This window comes from Phascolarctos cinereus, unplaced genomic scaffold (assembly GCF_003287225.1).
Source record: "Phascolarctos cinereus isolate Bilbo 61053 unplaced genomic scaffold, phaCin_HiC Scaffold_4;HRSCAF=312, whole genome shotgun sequence".
Lineage (NCBI taxonomy): Eukaryota > Metazoa > Chordata > Mammalia > Diprotodontia > Phascolarctidae > Phascolarctos > Phascolarctos cinereus.
Window position 1 is genome coordinate 672,813,281 of NW_027555847.1, and position 17,551 is coordinate 672,830,831.

Below are 17,551 nucleotides of genomic sequence, written 5' to 3' on the forward strand. Positions count from 1 at the left end.
GTGGCTAAGTGACTGGCACAAAGTCACACAGCTAGGAAGACCTAGGCTTTAAAGATAATTCTCCTGACTCCAGGTCACTGGGATTCAAGGGAAGGATCGGAAATACTGACTAGTCACCCAGTGGGCCAAAAGCCACTTGTGTCTGGGCAGTCTAGAACATGTCCCTCTTCCCTCATCACCAAAGCACTACCTCTGTCATCTGAAGAGGGGTTATCGATGATGACGACATCATCATCGATGAGGGACTCCGGGGAAGAGTTGAAGTCACTGTCAAGTCCAAGGTCGGAGTCCGTGCTGCTGTCGTCACTGATCTTGATGACTCCTGGGAACTCACACACCATCTTGGAGATCTTGGCGGGCCGGCCTTTGGGCTTCCCTGCAGAAGGAGCATCGAGTGACGGCGTCACTAGGTGGAGGGTGGGCACTCTGGCCAGCGGGCAGGGCAAGCGCAGATGCAGAGAGAGGAGAAGTCACCAGAAAGCCCAGGGTTCCTCAAATAAAAAAATGGTCAGAGAGACCAAAGCAGTGATGGGTTCCCCCCAAAAAGAGGAACAGGAAACAGAGAGAAAGCATGATCTGCCCACTCGAATCTGCTACATGTGGGATGGCCACAGCCCTCCCCGTGCCTGTCCTCGGCTCCCCGGGGACCCAGTGACACAGCAGGAGTGACTGCAGACCTATTTTGGTTGCCTTCTGTCTCCCTGAGAGCATCTTTACAGAGAAAGCATCCCTGGTGACAGGCTGCCCCAGCTTACTCGTGATCCAGGGGATTGTAGATGGCACACATGCTGTTTACACATTTGTGTCAGTTTCTGGGGGACAGTGGGTTGTTTGGGAATGTGTAGCTAGGGCATCTCTGGCGGCCAAACTCCTGGCCACTTCTTGCCGGCTCCTGACCCCTTCCCTTGTGTATAGACAGGACCTACACAGTTAGGGTCCAGCTGGCAGGAAATGAGCTGAAATAACAAGGTCGAGACCAGAAACCAGAATCTTACCTTGCACGGAAGCCAGGGTAAGGGGAGGGAGGGAAAGGTAAATAAATGGGACTGAGCCCTGCCTCCTCCTGACCCCAACACACAGAAAAGGCGTATCCCAACTGTAGGCAGCTGCTCTGAAGCTGCCCCCCAGGGACGCCAGCAGGGCTCCCAGACTTCTTATTTCTGGGGTTTTGCTTTGGGAATTCAGATCAGAACCAGGTTAAGAGCCAGTCCATGACTTGGCCCTAAGGCCTGAGTGGAAGGTGCCAGTCTGACTCCCAAGGGCAGTTCTCAGGGACCTCTAACTACTTCCTAAAAGAGCAAATCCAGAGCTGCTGAGCAGTGAGAGCCTCTTGGGAATGCGTGGGGTGTCCTGGGGGAACAACTTTGCAAGGGAGGACATGTACTTAGATGTGTAGGTTCTGGAGGGTTTGACCCCCCAACAGGATCTGTCCATTCCCAATAAAGCAGTCACATAAGCTTAGGGTCCCTGATATCTGTATTAGGGGTGTCAAGTTAAGTCCTGGTGAAGGGATGGCCAGGCCAGGGCATTGAAATTGTCTGCCCAGGCAGGAGGAAGAAAGGGTGGGGGTGGGGGAGAATTCTAGCCTCCCCCCTCCTCTGATGGGGTCTCTCACAAGCTAGGTTGCAGACTAGCATCTGGCTCAGGCAGGTCCGGCTCCCTTGGGGATGGAGGGAAGAGGAAGGGGAGAGGAGGGAATGGCAGGTTGAGGAAGGAGATATTGCTTGGAAATAAAACAAAAAAAAAGGCTTCTCTGGCAGGCGAGGGAAGGACAGGGAAGCAGGAGGGGAAGGGGGAATCAGAGGGCAGGTAGGCTCCATATCTTGGGTGAATGCTGGAAGATGGTTTCACAAAGAAAAGTCGGCCAAAATCAAGAGGAGAAAGCAGCAGAAGCATGACAAGGGGTGGGGCGGGGCAGGGGAGGGATGAAGGGCGGGGATGAGTCAAGAAAAGCAGAGGTGCTTGGGAGACAGCAAACAAGCCACAGTCGCTGGGCAGGAGGTCAGAGTTTGCTGGGGAACAAGGTCTTACGTTTTCTTTTAATGCCAGTTCCTTTGTCTCTCTTTCTTTTGGTTGAAGGAAAGTGCTTCTGAATTAGTGATAGAAAGACGCCTCTGAAAGTAAGATGCACAATTTATTCTCGCTGGCGGCAGCAGGAACATCTCATTAGAAGGGCAGAGATAAACTTAATGAATCATTTCTCAGTGTGAAAAAGGGAGGAATTCTGCCTTCTGTGGCTTTCACTGGACCATTAGTGAGTCCAAACAATTGGGCATTAATATGTATTGCAGGAAAGGGATCTGATTAGTCCAGTGGCCCTCGAGCAGCTCTCTGGGGGGGGGGGGGCGAGGGGTGCATCTGTTATAGCAAAAGTCCCAATTCATGCTATCATTCGTCTGTGAAGGAACAAACCAGAACAGACAGAGGGTCATCTCTAAATACATCCCAGCCTCCAAAGGAGGGTCGGGGAGCGGCCCACCTGCTGGTTGGCTGAAGGGCACCAGGTCTGGGTCTGTTCTCTGGAAGAGGGAACAGTAACTGGGGCGGATCTGTGGTCAGTTCAGAGAGTAACATAAAAAAATGAACACGCTAACAATGGCTGATCAGGAACCCAAGAGTTCCAGTGAGAGAAGTAGGAGAAAGGCCTTAGGATCTCCTGAGCAGAGATCGTGGCGATGCCATCCCACGTGGAGATCTCCAGAGAAAACTGGGATTTCAGTCCCCTCGTGGAGGGGAGGTCTTTTGGGGGATGGGCAGCAGAGCAAATGATATATAAGATGAGTACTTGTGAGGGGCTCCATGACTGGCAGAACACTCCAGAGACCCACATACAGATCCCCCCCACCAGACACAGACATACATAGACAAACAAACACACAATGGGCAGGGGGTGGCTAATGAATGACAATAAGGAAAATTAATGATCACAGCTCACATTTCTCAATGATCAAGTGCTAGTTTAAAAGGTGCTTTCCTCACAACAACTTGGGAAGATGTGGAAACTGAGGCTAAAAGAACTGACTTGTCATATGGTTCCACAGCGGCACTTGAACCCAAGACTTTGACACTAAGTCTAGAATTCTTTCACTGCCTGGGGGTTGTTTCGGATGGGGAGTTCCTGCTGGGTCTGGCTGCTCAAAGTATGTCTTTTGTGACTTCTCCATGGAGAGATGGTTTAATCCACTGGTCTCATGGGATATATGCTAGAAGTGCTGGGTCTGTGTCCACCCAATGGGAGACACATTACTGCTTTCAAAGTAACACAGGAAGGATGACAAAACACAGGCAGGGCCATTGAATGGGGCACAGATGGAACTCAGGAAGGTGGAAAGGAGACAGGGCATGACAGCAAACCAAAGAGCAGATGATTCAATGCGGGACGTCTGGAATGAGAGCCCTGGGGGGGGATGAGGAGGGATGGAAGGATGTGGGGAAAAGCAGCAGCTGAGACCGAGGTCTGGACTTTCTGCTGGGGCAGGCCTGGGAGGGAGGACTGGGAAAGGAAGTGGCTTTACAGCCTATGAGATCACCAGAGCTGGGGGGAATCAAGGGGCTAACCCTCATAGGAAATAGGCTACCTGGAGTTAAACATTCCCAAGAAACAACCGAAGCATTTTTGGCTTAAAAATTTAGGGAGTGATCCTCTTTGCCTGACTCTGGGAAAGGAAGAAGAGCTCTTTCTCAGTGTCTGCATGATGACCTGGTCACTGACTAGAGGGGTCCTGCCCTTCCTGGCCTTGGTGTGGGCTGCCCCAAGCCTGGTGTGGGGGCATGAGAAGTCTGAACCAGGATGAGGGTCGCTCCCACCAGAAAGGCCCCCTGCACTCTCACATGACACGCAGCCCGGGCCCTCTTGGAACAAATTACCTCCCTCCCTCCCTGAATCCACACGCATCCACCCTTCTCTATGTTCTGAGCTCAGCTAGTCTGCAAGGGAAACTCAAAGCAAATCTGGAGTGCCATGGCCTAGCTGGCACTCAGTGAAAAATCTGCCTTGTAGAATGAGGGGTGGAGAAGGGGCCAGCAATCAGCCAACTAGATGCAGACAGCCTCAGCAACAAGGTGAGTCTTCTGAGGGTGCCCTACTTGGTTGTCGGGAGGGGAGGGAGAAGGGGCTGGGGGAAATGTGATTCTGGGGCCTAACTAAACAGACAGTGGCTGGGGAGATGCTAGTGAGGAGGGAGCGTCACCTAGAATCACGGACCACAGAATGGCAGAGCTGAAAGGAGGGAGAAGCACGGAGCCAGGAAACTCAGGCTCATCCTCTGGCTCAGCCACTTCCCTGCTGTGTGACCTTAGGTAAGGCATCGCTCCTCCTCTGTGGGCCCTGGTGCCCTCACGAGGAAACCAGGTGAGACAGGTATTTCCAGCAGGGTGCAGCTACCAAGCAGGAGGGCAGCAGGCACTGACAGTATCTCCCCTTCCTATTACAAACGAAGGGCTAAGAAATGAAAGGTTTCTAAGGTCTATTCCAACTTGGACATTCTGTCGAATTCTAAGATTCATTTAGTTCAACCCCCTCATTTTGCAGGCAGGAAAACTAAGATCTAGATGAGAGGTGACTTGCTCAAGATCTCACAATAAGTTGGGAGCAGAGCAGGCCCAAGCGACCATTCACAGCATGACCAGACTTCTCCGCTCTGTGCCTTTATCTCTCCAGTGAGAGACAGCACAGTGCAGTGGTCAAAGCCTTGTATTTGGAATTGGAGACCTGGACGTGAATACTGGCGCTACATATCACTAGTATGATCCAGGACAACTCACTTTTTCTCTCTAGGCCTCAGTTTCCTCATCTGTAAAATGAGGGGTTGGATTCAAGCACTAAAGTCCCTTCTGGTTCTAAACTGGGATCTATACTTATTGTTAGACTGCAAGCTCCCTGAGGGTAGGGACTGTCTGTAGCTTCTTTTCCTCTCTCCAGCAGTTAGCACAATGCCTGGCACACAGAAGGTGCCCGATAAATGTTGACTGATTGATTGATTACTTAACCACTTGAATTAGTAGCAGCAGATGAAAATTCTTATGCAGTTCTGTTGGTCACCACTCCTCCAGCCCTGAGACGTTAGCCCATTTCCTTTGGGCCACTAGGGCACGGGAGCCTCTAAGCTTTGGGAAAAGGGATTCTGGTTGCAATGGATACACTGGTGAAGTCACACAGAGCTCCCAGACAGGCTGGGGGAGGGGGACAGACTGAGACACGCCATTTACAGATGGGTAGTAGTTACATGTTCTTTAGCTGGAACGTGGCTCCTATGTAGTGTTTTGCACGTTATCTAAGCACATTCTGCATCCATAAGAGGGGTGAGACTCAGAACAGCAGCCCCCCAAGCCTGGGGCCTGTCCAGGAGCTGTTTTGGCTCCCACCCCCCCTTGCCTAGGTCTGTGGTTCTCTCCCGAGCCCCTGTCTCCTCCTCCTCCCTCCTACTCACTCTGCGGCAGAGACAAAGCAGTTCAAGTGCCCATCGTTCTCATCCAGGACCTCCCGGGTGCGCGCTTCTCCTGTAGACTGTAGCCCGATGACTACACACTGTGCAGGAAAGGAAGGGAGCGTGTGAGCCGGACCATGCAGAATGGCAGGGGCACCCCAGGCCCGGCTGCACCGGAACTGCAGGCCCCTACAGAACTGCCAGCCAGTGGTCAACCAAACTCTGCCTAGAGGCAGCCACTTCGTGTTCAAAAGTGGACCTGGGCCACTGCGGCCTGCAAAGAGTGGCCACAAGGACCTTCCTGACCCCAGCAGTAACGATGATGATGACGACAACAACTGTGGTCCTTGGGTTTACAAGCACTCTCCTCATAAAGAGCTTCGGAGAACTGAGATAACTATTATGCCCATTTTACAGATAAGGAAGCTGAGGCCAAAGCTGGCACCCACAGGTAGCAGTGTGGGGAGCTCAGGTGGGCACCAAGGTCTCCTCCTGACAGGGAGAAGCTAAGGCTCTCCCACTGCCTCACTGACAGGGCGACATGATGCCGAAGGACCCCACAGCTCCGCAGCCCCTCTAGCACAGGACATCCAGGCAGATTAGCTCAGATCTGGGGGGCACTCACTCCTTCCTTCACTCATGCTCTCCTCAGGCGCCCCTGAGGCTCACAGGCCACAGAACACATCCCGGGCAGAGCACAGGCTCAGGGGGAGGTCCTACACCAGCATGGAAATGCTCCATGAAGCTAAGTTTGGTCATCAGAGGATGACCAGTCACAGAAGGTTCATGAGGAAACATACTAAAGATCTAATGGCTCCTTGATATATGTACTTGCCACCTTATTTACTTAGCAGAACTGCTTTTAATCCACTTAGGGTCTTTCAGACTCTAAAGGGAAGGTTTTCATTCCTTGCTCCAGCCGAGAGCCCTAGAGGCCCCAGAGAGAGATGGGTGGCAGGAGAGATCGAGCCGGCTGGACCAGTGGAGATGGAGCTCATGTCCATTCTAGAGGATGCAAACCTTACAGAGGTTTGGCCTGGGTCTCAGGTGGGTGCCACCTCCACCTCTCCTGGGCTAGTTCTTTTAAAAGGCTTGTCCATATCATCGTATGAGGGGACAGAAACAACACAGTATTTATAGACACAAAACCTGGGTTTGAACTCCTGAACTTTGCTATTTATTATTTATGGGATCTTGGGGAGGAGTCTTTTACCTGTTTGGGCCCATCTCTCTACTGATAAAAAAAAAAAGCAAGGCAGGTTAGCCTGGGAGAGGTCTCTGGTCCCTTTCAATTCTAACCCTATGCATCTGTAACCATACCTTGCCCTTTGCCAGCTCCTCTGTTGCAAGTTCAACCAAGCGACGGACTTTGGCGGCGATGCAGAGATATTTGAAGAAGCGCTGATGGGCGGACCAGAACTGACCCCAGAGGGACTTGCGGGACTCCAGGCCAATCCACTCTGCTGCCCGCTGGAACACCACCAATGCCTCTGCCCACTGAAATGACACAGAGGGGGAAGGTGAGCGGGCCCTGGCCTCTTGTTCTTAACCACCTCCGACTGGCTGTCCTGCTATGTAAGCAGGAGCTCCTTTGAGTGGCTCCTTACTGCTACCAAATAAAGCACCAGTTCCTTACTCTCGCACTCAGGGTACGCCATGGTTTGGCACCAACTTGTTTCTGCAGCCTGTCTTATGTTATGTCACTTCATTTGCTTTCAGCACAATTAGGCCACTAATTGTTCACTGACCTCCTCTGTGCTTTTAGACGTCCCACCTCTTCCTCTCCCCGCAACATATCTGGAAATGATTTTTCTAATTCCACCCCCTCCTCCCCAATCTGACGAACTCAATTCAACAGACATTTATTAAGCACTAGACACGCAAAAAATCTGTCAGGAGAAATTGCAGCCTAGCAAGAACTATTGATATCCTCCTCTACCTTTGAATTTCAGCTTCAGGACCCTTCCAGGTCCTTCCCTGATCACCTGATCTTTCCTTCTGTCCACCTATCTTGTTTGGATTTCTCCTTCACATGTGCAATATAGGCTTTTCTGTGAAGGTCTCTGAGCCCCATCAAGTGCAGGGACCAGGCCTGACACTAACCTCTCCGTCCCTAGCACGTGGATCCTGAATAAACAGGATCTTAATGTTTTTAACTGCTGTAGAGAAAGGTATCCCAGCAGGTCAGGGCAATCCAGTGGGTAAGGTGGTAGCACTCCGGGCCACCCAATTGAATAGGGAAAATCAGGTTTTATCAGGTGGCTGAACTGCAGAGAAAGCAACCACAGAAGGAAGAAGATTAAGGGAAGAAGGATTTGCCTGTTCTTGCCAAGGTGAGAGCTAGGGGAGGTTTGGATGCACCAGGAAGGGATGGGAGAGAGGAAAGGCTTGCAAGGCTACTGCTTCAGAGGAAATCAGTCTCTGTCTTATTTGGGAATAAGGAAAACTTTCTGGAAACGGCCTGGGGTTTGAAGACACTAAGAAACCTGCTCAAAGACCTTCTTTGTTGATGACATTCATTCGCTTGTGACAGAAGTAATTTTAAGTCAGAAAAATACACACACTTTTCTTTTTCAAAGAAAAAAAATCCTAACAATTCAGAGGCCACAAAGAATTTTCACTCTCCCATGCTCTCAACAAGGGCCTGTCTGTTGGGTGCTGAATTTCTCAGTTGTCTGAAGGGCCCGAATGTTTTGGTATGAGAGCAAACAAGTTACACACACACACACACACACACACACACACACACACACACACACACACACACAAACAAGCCTACCCTGACCAACTTCTTTCCTAATCTTCCGCATCTCGGTGCCACATTCTGTTCTCACTACCTACCTAGGCCAATGTGGCCGAGGCAATCCCTGTGTCTGTAAACCACTTGTCCTTCACTATGGGATGCTGCAGCACGGTACAGCAGAAAGGACAGTGGACTTGGAGGGAGAGGATGGGTTTCAAACCCCGCTGCTGCCTCTTACAATGGTAGGACTTTATGCAAGTCAGTGCAGCTTTGTGGGCCTCGAGATGCTCATCTACAAACACAAGGGGTTGGTCTAGTCGGCCCTCCTGGCTCTGACCATGTCAGTCATGTGGAAGGAAGACTCTGCCTTCACAGGGTGTCCCTGGGCAAGCCCCGGGTTCTCAGTCTGTAAAATGCAGAGAATTCCCCTCCTCAGGAGTTTCTCAGCATCTTATACATCTGTGAAGGCCTAAGGGAGTGGGAGTGACTTATCTCAGCCTCTGACACCTCATCTTGGAGTGGAGGGGGCCCTGAGCACGGCCAAATGAGTGCAGCAGCTTCCAGTACATTCTTGCAGGCCGGAAAGGCTTCCAGTACCATGGGAGTGCCTGTCTCCTGAGGACCAGCGTTTCCAGGAAGGCTGCAGATCATGAAGCTTTTGGCTACAGCGGCTCCTACAGCCTGCCTCACTTAGGAAGGCCTGGAGAGGCTGCAATTTGCACTGGGGGAGGGAATGAGTATCCCTAACAACACCACAGAGCCTGACAAGACAAATGTTCTCTTGGTAGCTCGTCAGCTCCATGCTCTCCTATTCAGAACACCATGTGCTTGTCATGATACAGTAGCCTCAGTCCAAAAAACCTGGGTTGTTCCTATTTAGCTATGGAATGAATATTTTAAAAAGACTCTCTAATTAAAATTTGCTTCAGCTAATCCTAAAATAAGTCTGCACGCCCTGAACAAGAACCCAGTGACAACAGAAAGGGAGAGCCCCCAGCCCTCAGTGGGCCTGCAATCTTGGGCAGCACCCCGTCTAGCCATCTGACAAGGTACACGGCAAGCTCTGGGCTGTTTCTGTGCCAACTCTTCACCACTAGCAGAGGTCATGGGGTGGGGGGGTGTCATCTTGTTCAGGGAGGGGGCCCCCACCAATGCTCACCAGCTGGGCTGCTCTGTTGTAGATACACTCATACGACGGGTCGAGAGGGATTTCTTCTATCCGGAAGGTGACTCCAGAGAAGCTGAGCTGCCGGGCAATGTACATGCCACTCACTTTCATGTCCATCGCCACAATCTCCATGGCACCGACACCCCTATGGCAAGGCAGAGGGGGAAAGAGAGTTGTAATTGCTTCTGAAGCCTGAAGCCCCTCTCTAGAGAACGGCCCTAGGAAAGCTGGCCGCTGCTGGTTAATAGCTGGGCACCCCTGCATCCTTGCAGCTAATGGGTAGCAGAGGGCACTAGCCTCTCCTCTCTGGGAACTCTCAAATCATGACTCCATGTTCCTATGTTCTAAGACAGCAGGCAGGTCCAGTGTTCTAAGTCCTAAGACCCCTCCTGCCAGCCTTTGATGGTGCAGCCTAAGGGCCCTTTCAGCTCAGACTTCCCACGTGTGACTGGTTTCTTAGTATGGACACACATGGCTAAATCAAGGCCTGCAGGCTTTCCTGATCCCCCATTAGCAGTACAGTAGGGAACCCCATACCTCAGAGGCAATTCTTTTCACTGTCTCCACTAAACATGAATCCAATGCCCCCAGAGGCAGGGAAAATGAGGTGGAGGCCGCATGCATCTTACCGCTTTTCAATCGCATGGAGGAATTCCTCAAAGGATCTGAAGGGGGTTCCTTTTCCCCAGATCCCCAGGCGGCTCATGTAAATCATATTTTTTGGCTCAGAGGCACCTATGGAGTCAGAAAGCTCCTGTCAGCAAACAGCTTTTCCTTCTATCTCAGCAAGAGAGCTGGGGAGAAGACTAATGTTTAGATGGGCCAGGGACTTGGGCAAAATCTCTGCCAATCCTGACGACCTCACAGAAACCACGCCAAAGCACAGTGATAATAAGAAGGGGAGAAGCTTCTGGCACAACTGTTGATTTCAGAACAACAGCTATCAAAACTGTTTATTAAACTGTTTGGACTCAAACATCCAAAAGACTATGGCTGTTTTCCTTGTGTGGACATCTCTGGAGGGTAAAATCTCTCCTTGAGGGAGTACAGGCTGTGTGAAAGACTACAGAGTATCACCAAGTGAGGGCAGGAATCTTACTGCAGCAAAACGGAAGGCAAAGAGACAGCTAGACAGAGAAGAGGGGCTTGGGAAGAGGAAGTTTCTGATTCAACCTTAAGGGACAACCTTCCAATGGCCGGACTATCCAACAGACTTCCCTGAAATGGAAGGCATTCCCGAACAGAGTCACGCAGAAGCAGGATAACTTTTTGCCGCCAATAAGAGGTTCGTGGATGGCTTCAGAGACTCTGATCATAAGTCCCAACTGCTACTGGGCCACCTGGGCAAGTTATCTCACCTTTCTGGGACTCGATTTCCTCAACCGCATCAAGGACAGGTTGAGTTTGACCACCTTGGCTCCCCTTCAGGTTTTTTTTTTTTTTATTCCAGCCAAAGACAAGATTTATTAGAGATCCACCATATGGCCAGACTCTTAAGGCATCTGAATATTTATATCGCTAATGCAAGCAGACCAGATCTTAAGAATCTGAGCCCTTGGCTAGACTCTGAAAGAATGTGAGCCTCCCTTTCAGTTCTAAAGACCATGATATTGACTACTTAAGGCCATCACCAATGGGAATGCAGGACCAGCCTTCTTGGCTCACTTGCACATCTTCGTCACCAGGGGGCACCTGGCGCCCATTCTCTGGCAACCAACTGCAAACAAAATTCTACAATTCTCAAGGCTCTGCTGAGATGACATTTAGTCACCTGAGAATTCACTGACTGTAGAAGTGAAACTCACAGGAGGAAAAAAAATTGCAAACATATGAGAGTGGCATTCAATGATCTCCCTCCATCTACCGGCACCGTCACAGCCACGTGTGACCCCGGGGGAGGACACCTGGGTCAGCAGATCCAGCCTCAAGCACCTGTTTGAACACAAGCTCCCTGTGTGGCCATGGGCAAGCTGTGTCCCACTCCCTCTGCCTCAGTCTCCCGTCTGTACAATGGAACTGGACTAGATCGGGGATCCTTCGCCTTTTTTTGTGCCATGGAGCCCCTTTGTAATCTGTTGCATAATTGAAGGAAATGCTAAATCTCAGTCTGAGGTCAGGGAAAACAAAGACAAATTTTTGTTTTCTCATATAAGTTCATGAACCCCTTGAAATCTGTCCACGAAACCCCACACTAGATCATCACTGCTGTAAGGCCCTTTTAGTGGTGGGATCTGGGGTTCAGATGGAGTCCAAGGAAACAGTCCTGCTGAAAAAGAAATTAGCTCCAACAAAACAAGCCACAGTTTCCTTAGCTGGAAAAGGAGACTCCCAATTGCTCTACCTCCCTTCTTGGGGCTCCTATGACGATCCAATGAGATACTGTACACATAAGAAGCTTTACAAATCATCCAGAGCGTTAAAGTTCAATGGCACCACTGATGCCCTCACATCTCAGCTTTTCCAAGATGGTGCAAGCTTCAAGCGAGGTTATCTCATGCTGATGAGGCTGACGCTGTGCACCTGGTGAGGGACTCTATGGAGAACTTCTCAGCACTGTTTTCACAAGGTGCAAAGATCCTTATCAGAAGGAAACTGCTGAGAGTGTGTGACTTTTTTTTTTTTTTTGCCTCTCTGTGTTGGTACAGAGACTAGCCATGTTCATGAAATCAAGGCAGACTATGAGAGCGGGAAGTGACCTTATGGATAATTAGTTCAAAAGAGGAGACTGAGGCCCAGGAAGGGCAATGATTCAACCCAGGGTCACACAGGAAGGAAGCAGAAGAGCCAGGACTCACCCTCAGGGTTTCCAACCCCTATTCCACTGCTCCTTGAATTGAATTGTATTGATTGGACACTAGAAATACTGGTGTGGCATTCAGTGTCACCAATGTTTCCATTCCTTTTCTCATATACTAAGAGAATAGCTGAGAATAGGCCCCCATGGCAAGGGACGGGTGTCAGGGGCCTGCCTCCAGGCTGGTCTGACTGTCCTTACCTGTGGCACTGGCATAGACAACCCTGGCAAGGGGCATCTTGTTCTGAAGGTCCAATACTGCTTTGCCCATTTTGGTAGAGCTGGCATTTTTGGCTTTGTGGCATTCGTCAAAAATTATCTGGAGGAGGAGGTGAGTCAAGGAGGCTCTGGGCAAAGGTTGAAAGCCATTCATTTATCCAAATGTTGAGTAAGCATTGAGTAGGCATGAGGCCTGCTGTGCTGAGAGCTGGGAGAAACACAAAGCTGAGGGCACCATCCCTTCCCTGCCCTCGAGGAGCTGAAGTCTAGGAAGTAGGAACAGAGGCAAGAAAAGAGGGGAAAGCAAAAAGCTCTGAGAACAGAGGAAGAAGCCAAGGCCCTCACCTGGGGGAGATTGGAGCGGGCCCTGGAAGGGAGGGGTACCCAAGCTCCTTGCTTCAGCTTTCCAGGCAGCATTTCTGTTCTATCCTTTCCAGTCCCAGGATGATTCTTCTCAGCAGAGAAAACAAGCCAAGTTCAATATGTTGGGGAGGTTTTCTTTCTTGTCAGTTCTCATAATCCTATCTACCCTGAGAAGTGAACCTTCTTTAATTCTCCCTTTTCCTGAATACTGCTAGAAAATAAAAATCATCCCAGACCAAAACAGTGCTTCCTAGTCCTAGGGTTTCTTCAGGAGCCTCAGCTCATCCTCATCATTCTGATCTCATCTCGAATGTTCCCCTCCCCAGCCCCAGCTTCTAAACCTTCACATCTTCCTATGAGACTTGCCTTCCCCTTATGCCCAGCAGTGGCCATGCTACTCCTGCTCAAAACCTAGCAATGGCTTCCTCTGACTGACCTGCTCCAGCAGTCACCAATACAGCCTGCCTTCTGTAACCGCTCCCCAGAAATGGTCTCCCGTTTTCCTGCCTTCACACCTTGGCTTAACCTGCTCCCCGTGCCTGGCCCATCTGTTAAATCCTACTTATACTTTAAACCCCAACTGAAACTCCAGTTCCTCCGGGAAGCCTCCTCTGCAAGTACCTCAGTCTGTACACCCTTTGCCATGGGACCTCACACAGTACTTTTCTTACACTAATTTTATGCAGTTACATATTATTGAGTATTGGATTTATCTATACATGTGCCATATTCCTCAACTAGCCTCTGATGGGCAGGGAGAGTGCTGTTCTCCCTACTCACGTTGAGTAAATGCCCTATTGAATCAAATTAGGAGGAAAGGGAGGGTTGAACAGGGCATGGAATGCCGGGAAAAACGCTTCGTGTAAGAGACGATGGGGACTCACTGAAGGTGCTGGAGCTCAAAGTGAAGTGATCCGATCAGAGCTGGGCAGTAGGAAACTCACTGGCACAGTGTGCAGGGTGGATCCGAGTGAGGAGAGGTGGAAGCAATGGAAGCAGGAAGGTGGCAGCAACGAGAATGATAATAAGGGGACATACACGAGAAATAGAATGAACAGGACTTGGTTTCTACATGGGCGGATAAGGAAGAGGAAGGAGTCCAAGATGACTGTGAGGTTACTGACTTGGTGGGTTGGGAGAATAAGTTCAAACTATAAAGTCTTTTGGCTTCAAGGGGGTTTCACCATTGACCATTAGACTGCACACAAAGGTGCCCTGAGAAGAAATGAGAAATTGGCACTGAAGTGGGACAAGGAGTGGGTGAGAGAAGTCACATCTCAATTCCAGAAAACCATGATGGTACTTTCTACTGCAGATGGGAAGCTGACATGTGAGGGGGAGCTTTGGGCCCTGGCTGTGCTTAATGCTGTTAAACTAATGAATCACCTTGTAAAAGGCTATTTATAGCATGTGCTTCCCCCCACAGAGCTGCTATTCCAAGCAGTCACACGCAGGTGATCATCCAGGGAGCAGACTCACAGGTAAGTGATGGGAAAGTCACCCTAGAGATTGTTTTTCCCAACTTCATTTGGCCTTTACTGAGAGGATGCTTGGTGGTCTTCTAATGGTGGAAGGCCTTTTCCCAATGCATTTCTACAGAGGAGGTGAGTCCTCCTATTAAAAGTGAACCAGATTGTTGGTGAACTGATCCAAACATTCTGGAGAGCAATTTGGAACTATGCTCAAAGGGCTATAAAAATGTGCATACCCTTTGACCCAGCAATAGCACTTCTAGGGCTATATCCCAAAGAGATCAAACAAATGGGAAAAGAACCCACATGTACAAAAATATTTATAGCAGCTCTTTCTGTGGTGGCAAAGAACTGGAAATTGAGGGGAGATGCCCATCAATTGAGGGAATGGCAGAACAAGTTGCGGTATATGAACATAATAGAATCCTATTGTTCCATAATAAATGATGAGCAGGTAGATTTCAGAAAAACCTGGAAAAATGTACATTAACTGATGCTGAAGGAAGTGAACAGAACCAGGAGAATATTGTACACAGTAACAGCAACAATGATTAACTATGATAGACTTAGCTCTTCTTAGCAATACAATGATCCAAGACAATTCCAAAAGACTCATGATGGAAAATACTATCCACATCCAGAGGAAGAACTATGGAGTCTGAATGCAGATGGAAGCGTACCATTTTCACTTTTTTTGTTTTTTTCTTCCTCATTTTTTTTTCCCTTTTGTTCTGATTCTTCTTTCATAACATGACTAATGTGGAAATATGTTTAACATGATTACACATACATACACACACACACACACAAATAAAACCTATATTAGATTGCTTGCTGTCTTGGGGAGGGAGAAAAATCTGGAACTAAAAACCTTATAAAAATGAATGCTGAAAACTATCTTTATATGTAATTGGAAAAAATAAAATACTACTAAGTGGAAAAAGAAAAAAGAAAAGTGAGCTAGGCATATAACCTCCAAAGTCATGTAAATAGAAGATGGGAATCAGGAAGCAAATGCAGGTCCTCAGACTCCAACTCCAATCCTCCTTTTGACATACCACATTGTCTCCTCCTTCACCACGACTGAGTGAATAATACATAACTTTAGCTCAGCAAAAGAAGACTGAGCTAAGCTGGAGACCAGCCAACTTTCTACATATTCTGCATAGGCTGCTTGCTCCTTTATAAGAAAGAGAAGAATGACAAGGAGGGTAGAGAAGCTCAGGAGACCTGGCCATTGTGGGCCTTTGGAATGTACTTCTGATTGACTGTTTCATGACTCAGCACCTCCACTTTTCTCCACCCCTCCTCCCTCTCCCCTCCCAGCTTATGGGCCCCCCGCCCTTCCATTTCCTGGAACGTTCCTTTCCTGTGCTTGCATTCCTCATCTGGTCCAGATAAGATAACCCCCTTTCCGCCTCCAAAGGCACAAAGTATTTGCAATACTCAGACTACACATATGCTTTGTGCTCTGACTGATCTGTTACATGAATGCAAGAAATTGGTCTTAATTTCATAGAGCCCACTGGCGAACTCTACAATGCTTGCTCCTTAACTGAAATATGTTACGCTTTCCTCTGGAACAGTAATGGGAAAGGCTAATAGCTTCAGTACTATAACTTTTGCTGATTCATGATACCAGAAACGATATTAAAACCTACATGCTCAACTAGCCGACTAGGTCACCTCCCCTTGGACAGAAGACTCTTGAGCTGGATCAAGGCCAGAGAAGAATCAACTGAAGGACTCTAGACCGAGCTATATAATATTGCTTTGGGCTGTGCTACCCCTGAGAACTGTAACCTAGAGCAATAAACACCACCTACCAACTACCCAATTAAGCCTTCTGCCCCTTCCCGGAAGACTAGCTCCAGTGAGAGGAAATGACACACCCCAGTGTGTCCGGGAATCCAGGGGTCAGGAGAAATGCACGTGTGCCTGTCAAATCTTGTTGCCAAGAAACAGCCTTGACCAACTGAGGGGTGAAGATGGATTCCTTCCTTGGCTCAAAGCCTTTCAAAACTGGAGCAAAAGTCCAATGGGACAAGCATTACTGACCTTGTCAGAATGGGAGAGGGAATCTGTCAACACAACAGCTTGCAGCATGGCTTGGAGTCAATACCAGCTGAATCCAATCACCTAGATCCTCTACATCTTACATTCTGAGCAGTGATCAGTCACTAACATTCAGAATGGGGACCGCCACTCTCAGCTGTCCAATCGAGATTCGGTGAGGTGCCTGCCCTCCTGCACTAAAGTCCTCCTCAGCCACCTCTGCAGGACACAAAATTGACCTTGGCCTATCAAAAGCTGGGCCAATGGAGGACATCCTCAGCAAATGCTCTCAAGTCTGAAAAGTCTCTGTGCCAATCATCCAGGGAGCATCTAAACACACGAGGACAAGCTCAACCACGGAGACAGGCCCTTACACCAAAAATAGTTTGGGAGGTTTTTGCTTCAGGTGCTCCTGAGGACTACCTACTAAGGGGTGGAGGGGTCCTTGAAGGTAGTAACACTGACTAAATGAGACCAAGGACCTAAAGATGACTTGAGAGCATTTACAGAGCTCTTCACTACAGGGGCTGACATACAGAGGGCACATCTCTGCCCTAGGACATCCTTCCCACAAATGGGACCTGTCCCCCTCACTCCTCCCCCCAACCAAATGATCTTTTACCTCTGATCTCAAGGTACTTGAATTCCTCTTATTCTAGCTAGCATTGAAGTATATATTCCCCTAAAAGACCACGAGGGCCTTCAGAACCAGGCCTGTGTCTCATTTACTAAACTATCTCCCTCAGTGTAGAAAGCAGGGCCCAGAACAAGGTAAATGCTTAGCCAATCAGCATAAATTATCCCTCAGTTGGCCAAAAACTCCAGTTAGTCAGAGCCAGCCATGAGGCCTTACTTCTGTCTCTCACAAACATCCTACCCATGAAGACACTCAGCTGTGTGGTAAGAGGGACTGTGTGAACAAAGGCAGGGATGGCTGACGATGTTCATGGACAACCAGCTGGCCCCCATTTCCTCTCATCTTCCTAAACCAGAGAAATTCAGAGCTCTCAAGGAGTTCCAGGCCAGGCCACCCACCCCATCCTCCTGTGGTGAGACCTAAAACTCAAGAGCACTGGGAGAGTGCAAAGCATTGTCCCGGACCAGCTCTGGCTCACACTTTGCTCCCGGGGGCTCACGCCAAGGATACGACTCCATCAAAGTTCTCTCCGCACCAGTCGAGAATCTGCCTGATCCTGGTCCGGTGCTGTCCCCCTGCCTGGCTCTCCCCGATCAGGGCGGAGTAAGTGGCAAACAGGACTCCTTCCGAGGTAGTTGTGTCACCATACTTTATCTAGGGGGGGAAAAGTCACA

The 17,551-nt window shown here is 49.3% G+C and overlaps 1 protein-coding gene across 5 annotated transcripts in view; it reads right to left on the reverse strand.

Annotated features, from left to right (window-relative positions):
• The window catches only part of SBNO2 (strawberry notch homolog 2), a 231,629-nt gene that overhangs the window by 23,194 nt on the left and 190,884 nt on the right, over positions 1-17,551 (reverse strand). For all 5 annotated transcript variants that reach the window (XM_078154089.1, XM_021009040.2, XM_078154088.1 and 2 more), the window contains 8 exons: positions 17,388-17,531; positions 12,333-12,450; positions 9,967-10,072; positions 9,329-9,482; positions 6,747-6,923; positions 5,430-5,527; positions 2,032-2,114; positions 191-376 (listed from right to left, as the gene is read on the reverse strand). In XM_078154089.1, the coding sequence (XP_078010215.1) occupies positions 191-376; positions 2,032-2,114; positions 5,430-5,527; positions 6,747-6,923; positions 9,329-9,482; positions 9,967-10,072; positions 12,333-12,450; positions 17,388-17,531 (1,066 nt within the window). The remainder of the gene's footprint in view (positions 1-190; positions 377-2,031; positions 2,115-5,429; positions 5,528-6,746; positions 6,924-9,328; positions 9,483-9,966; positions 10,073-12,332; positions 12,451-17,387; positions 17,532-17,551) is intronic.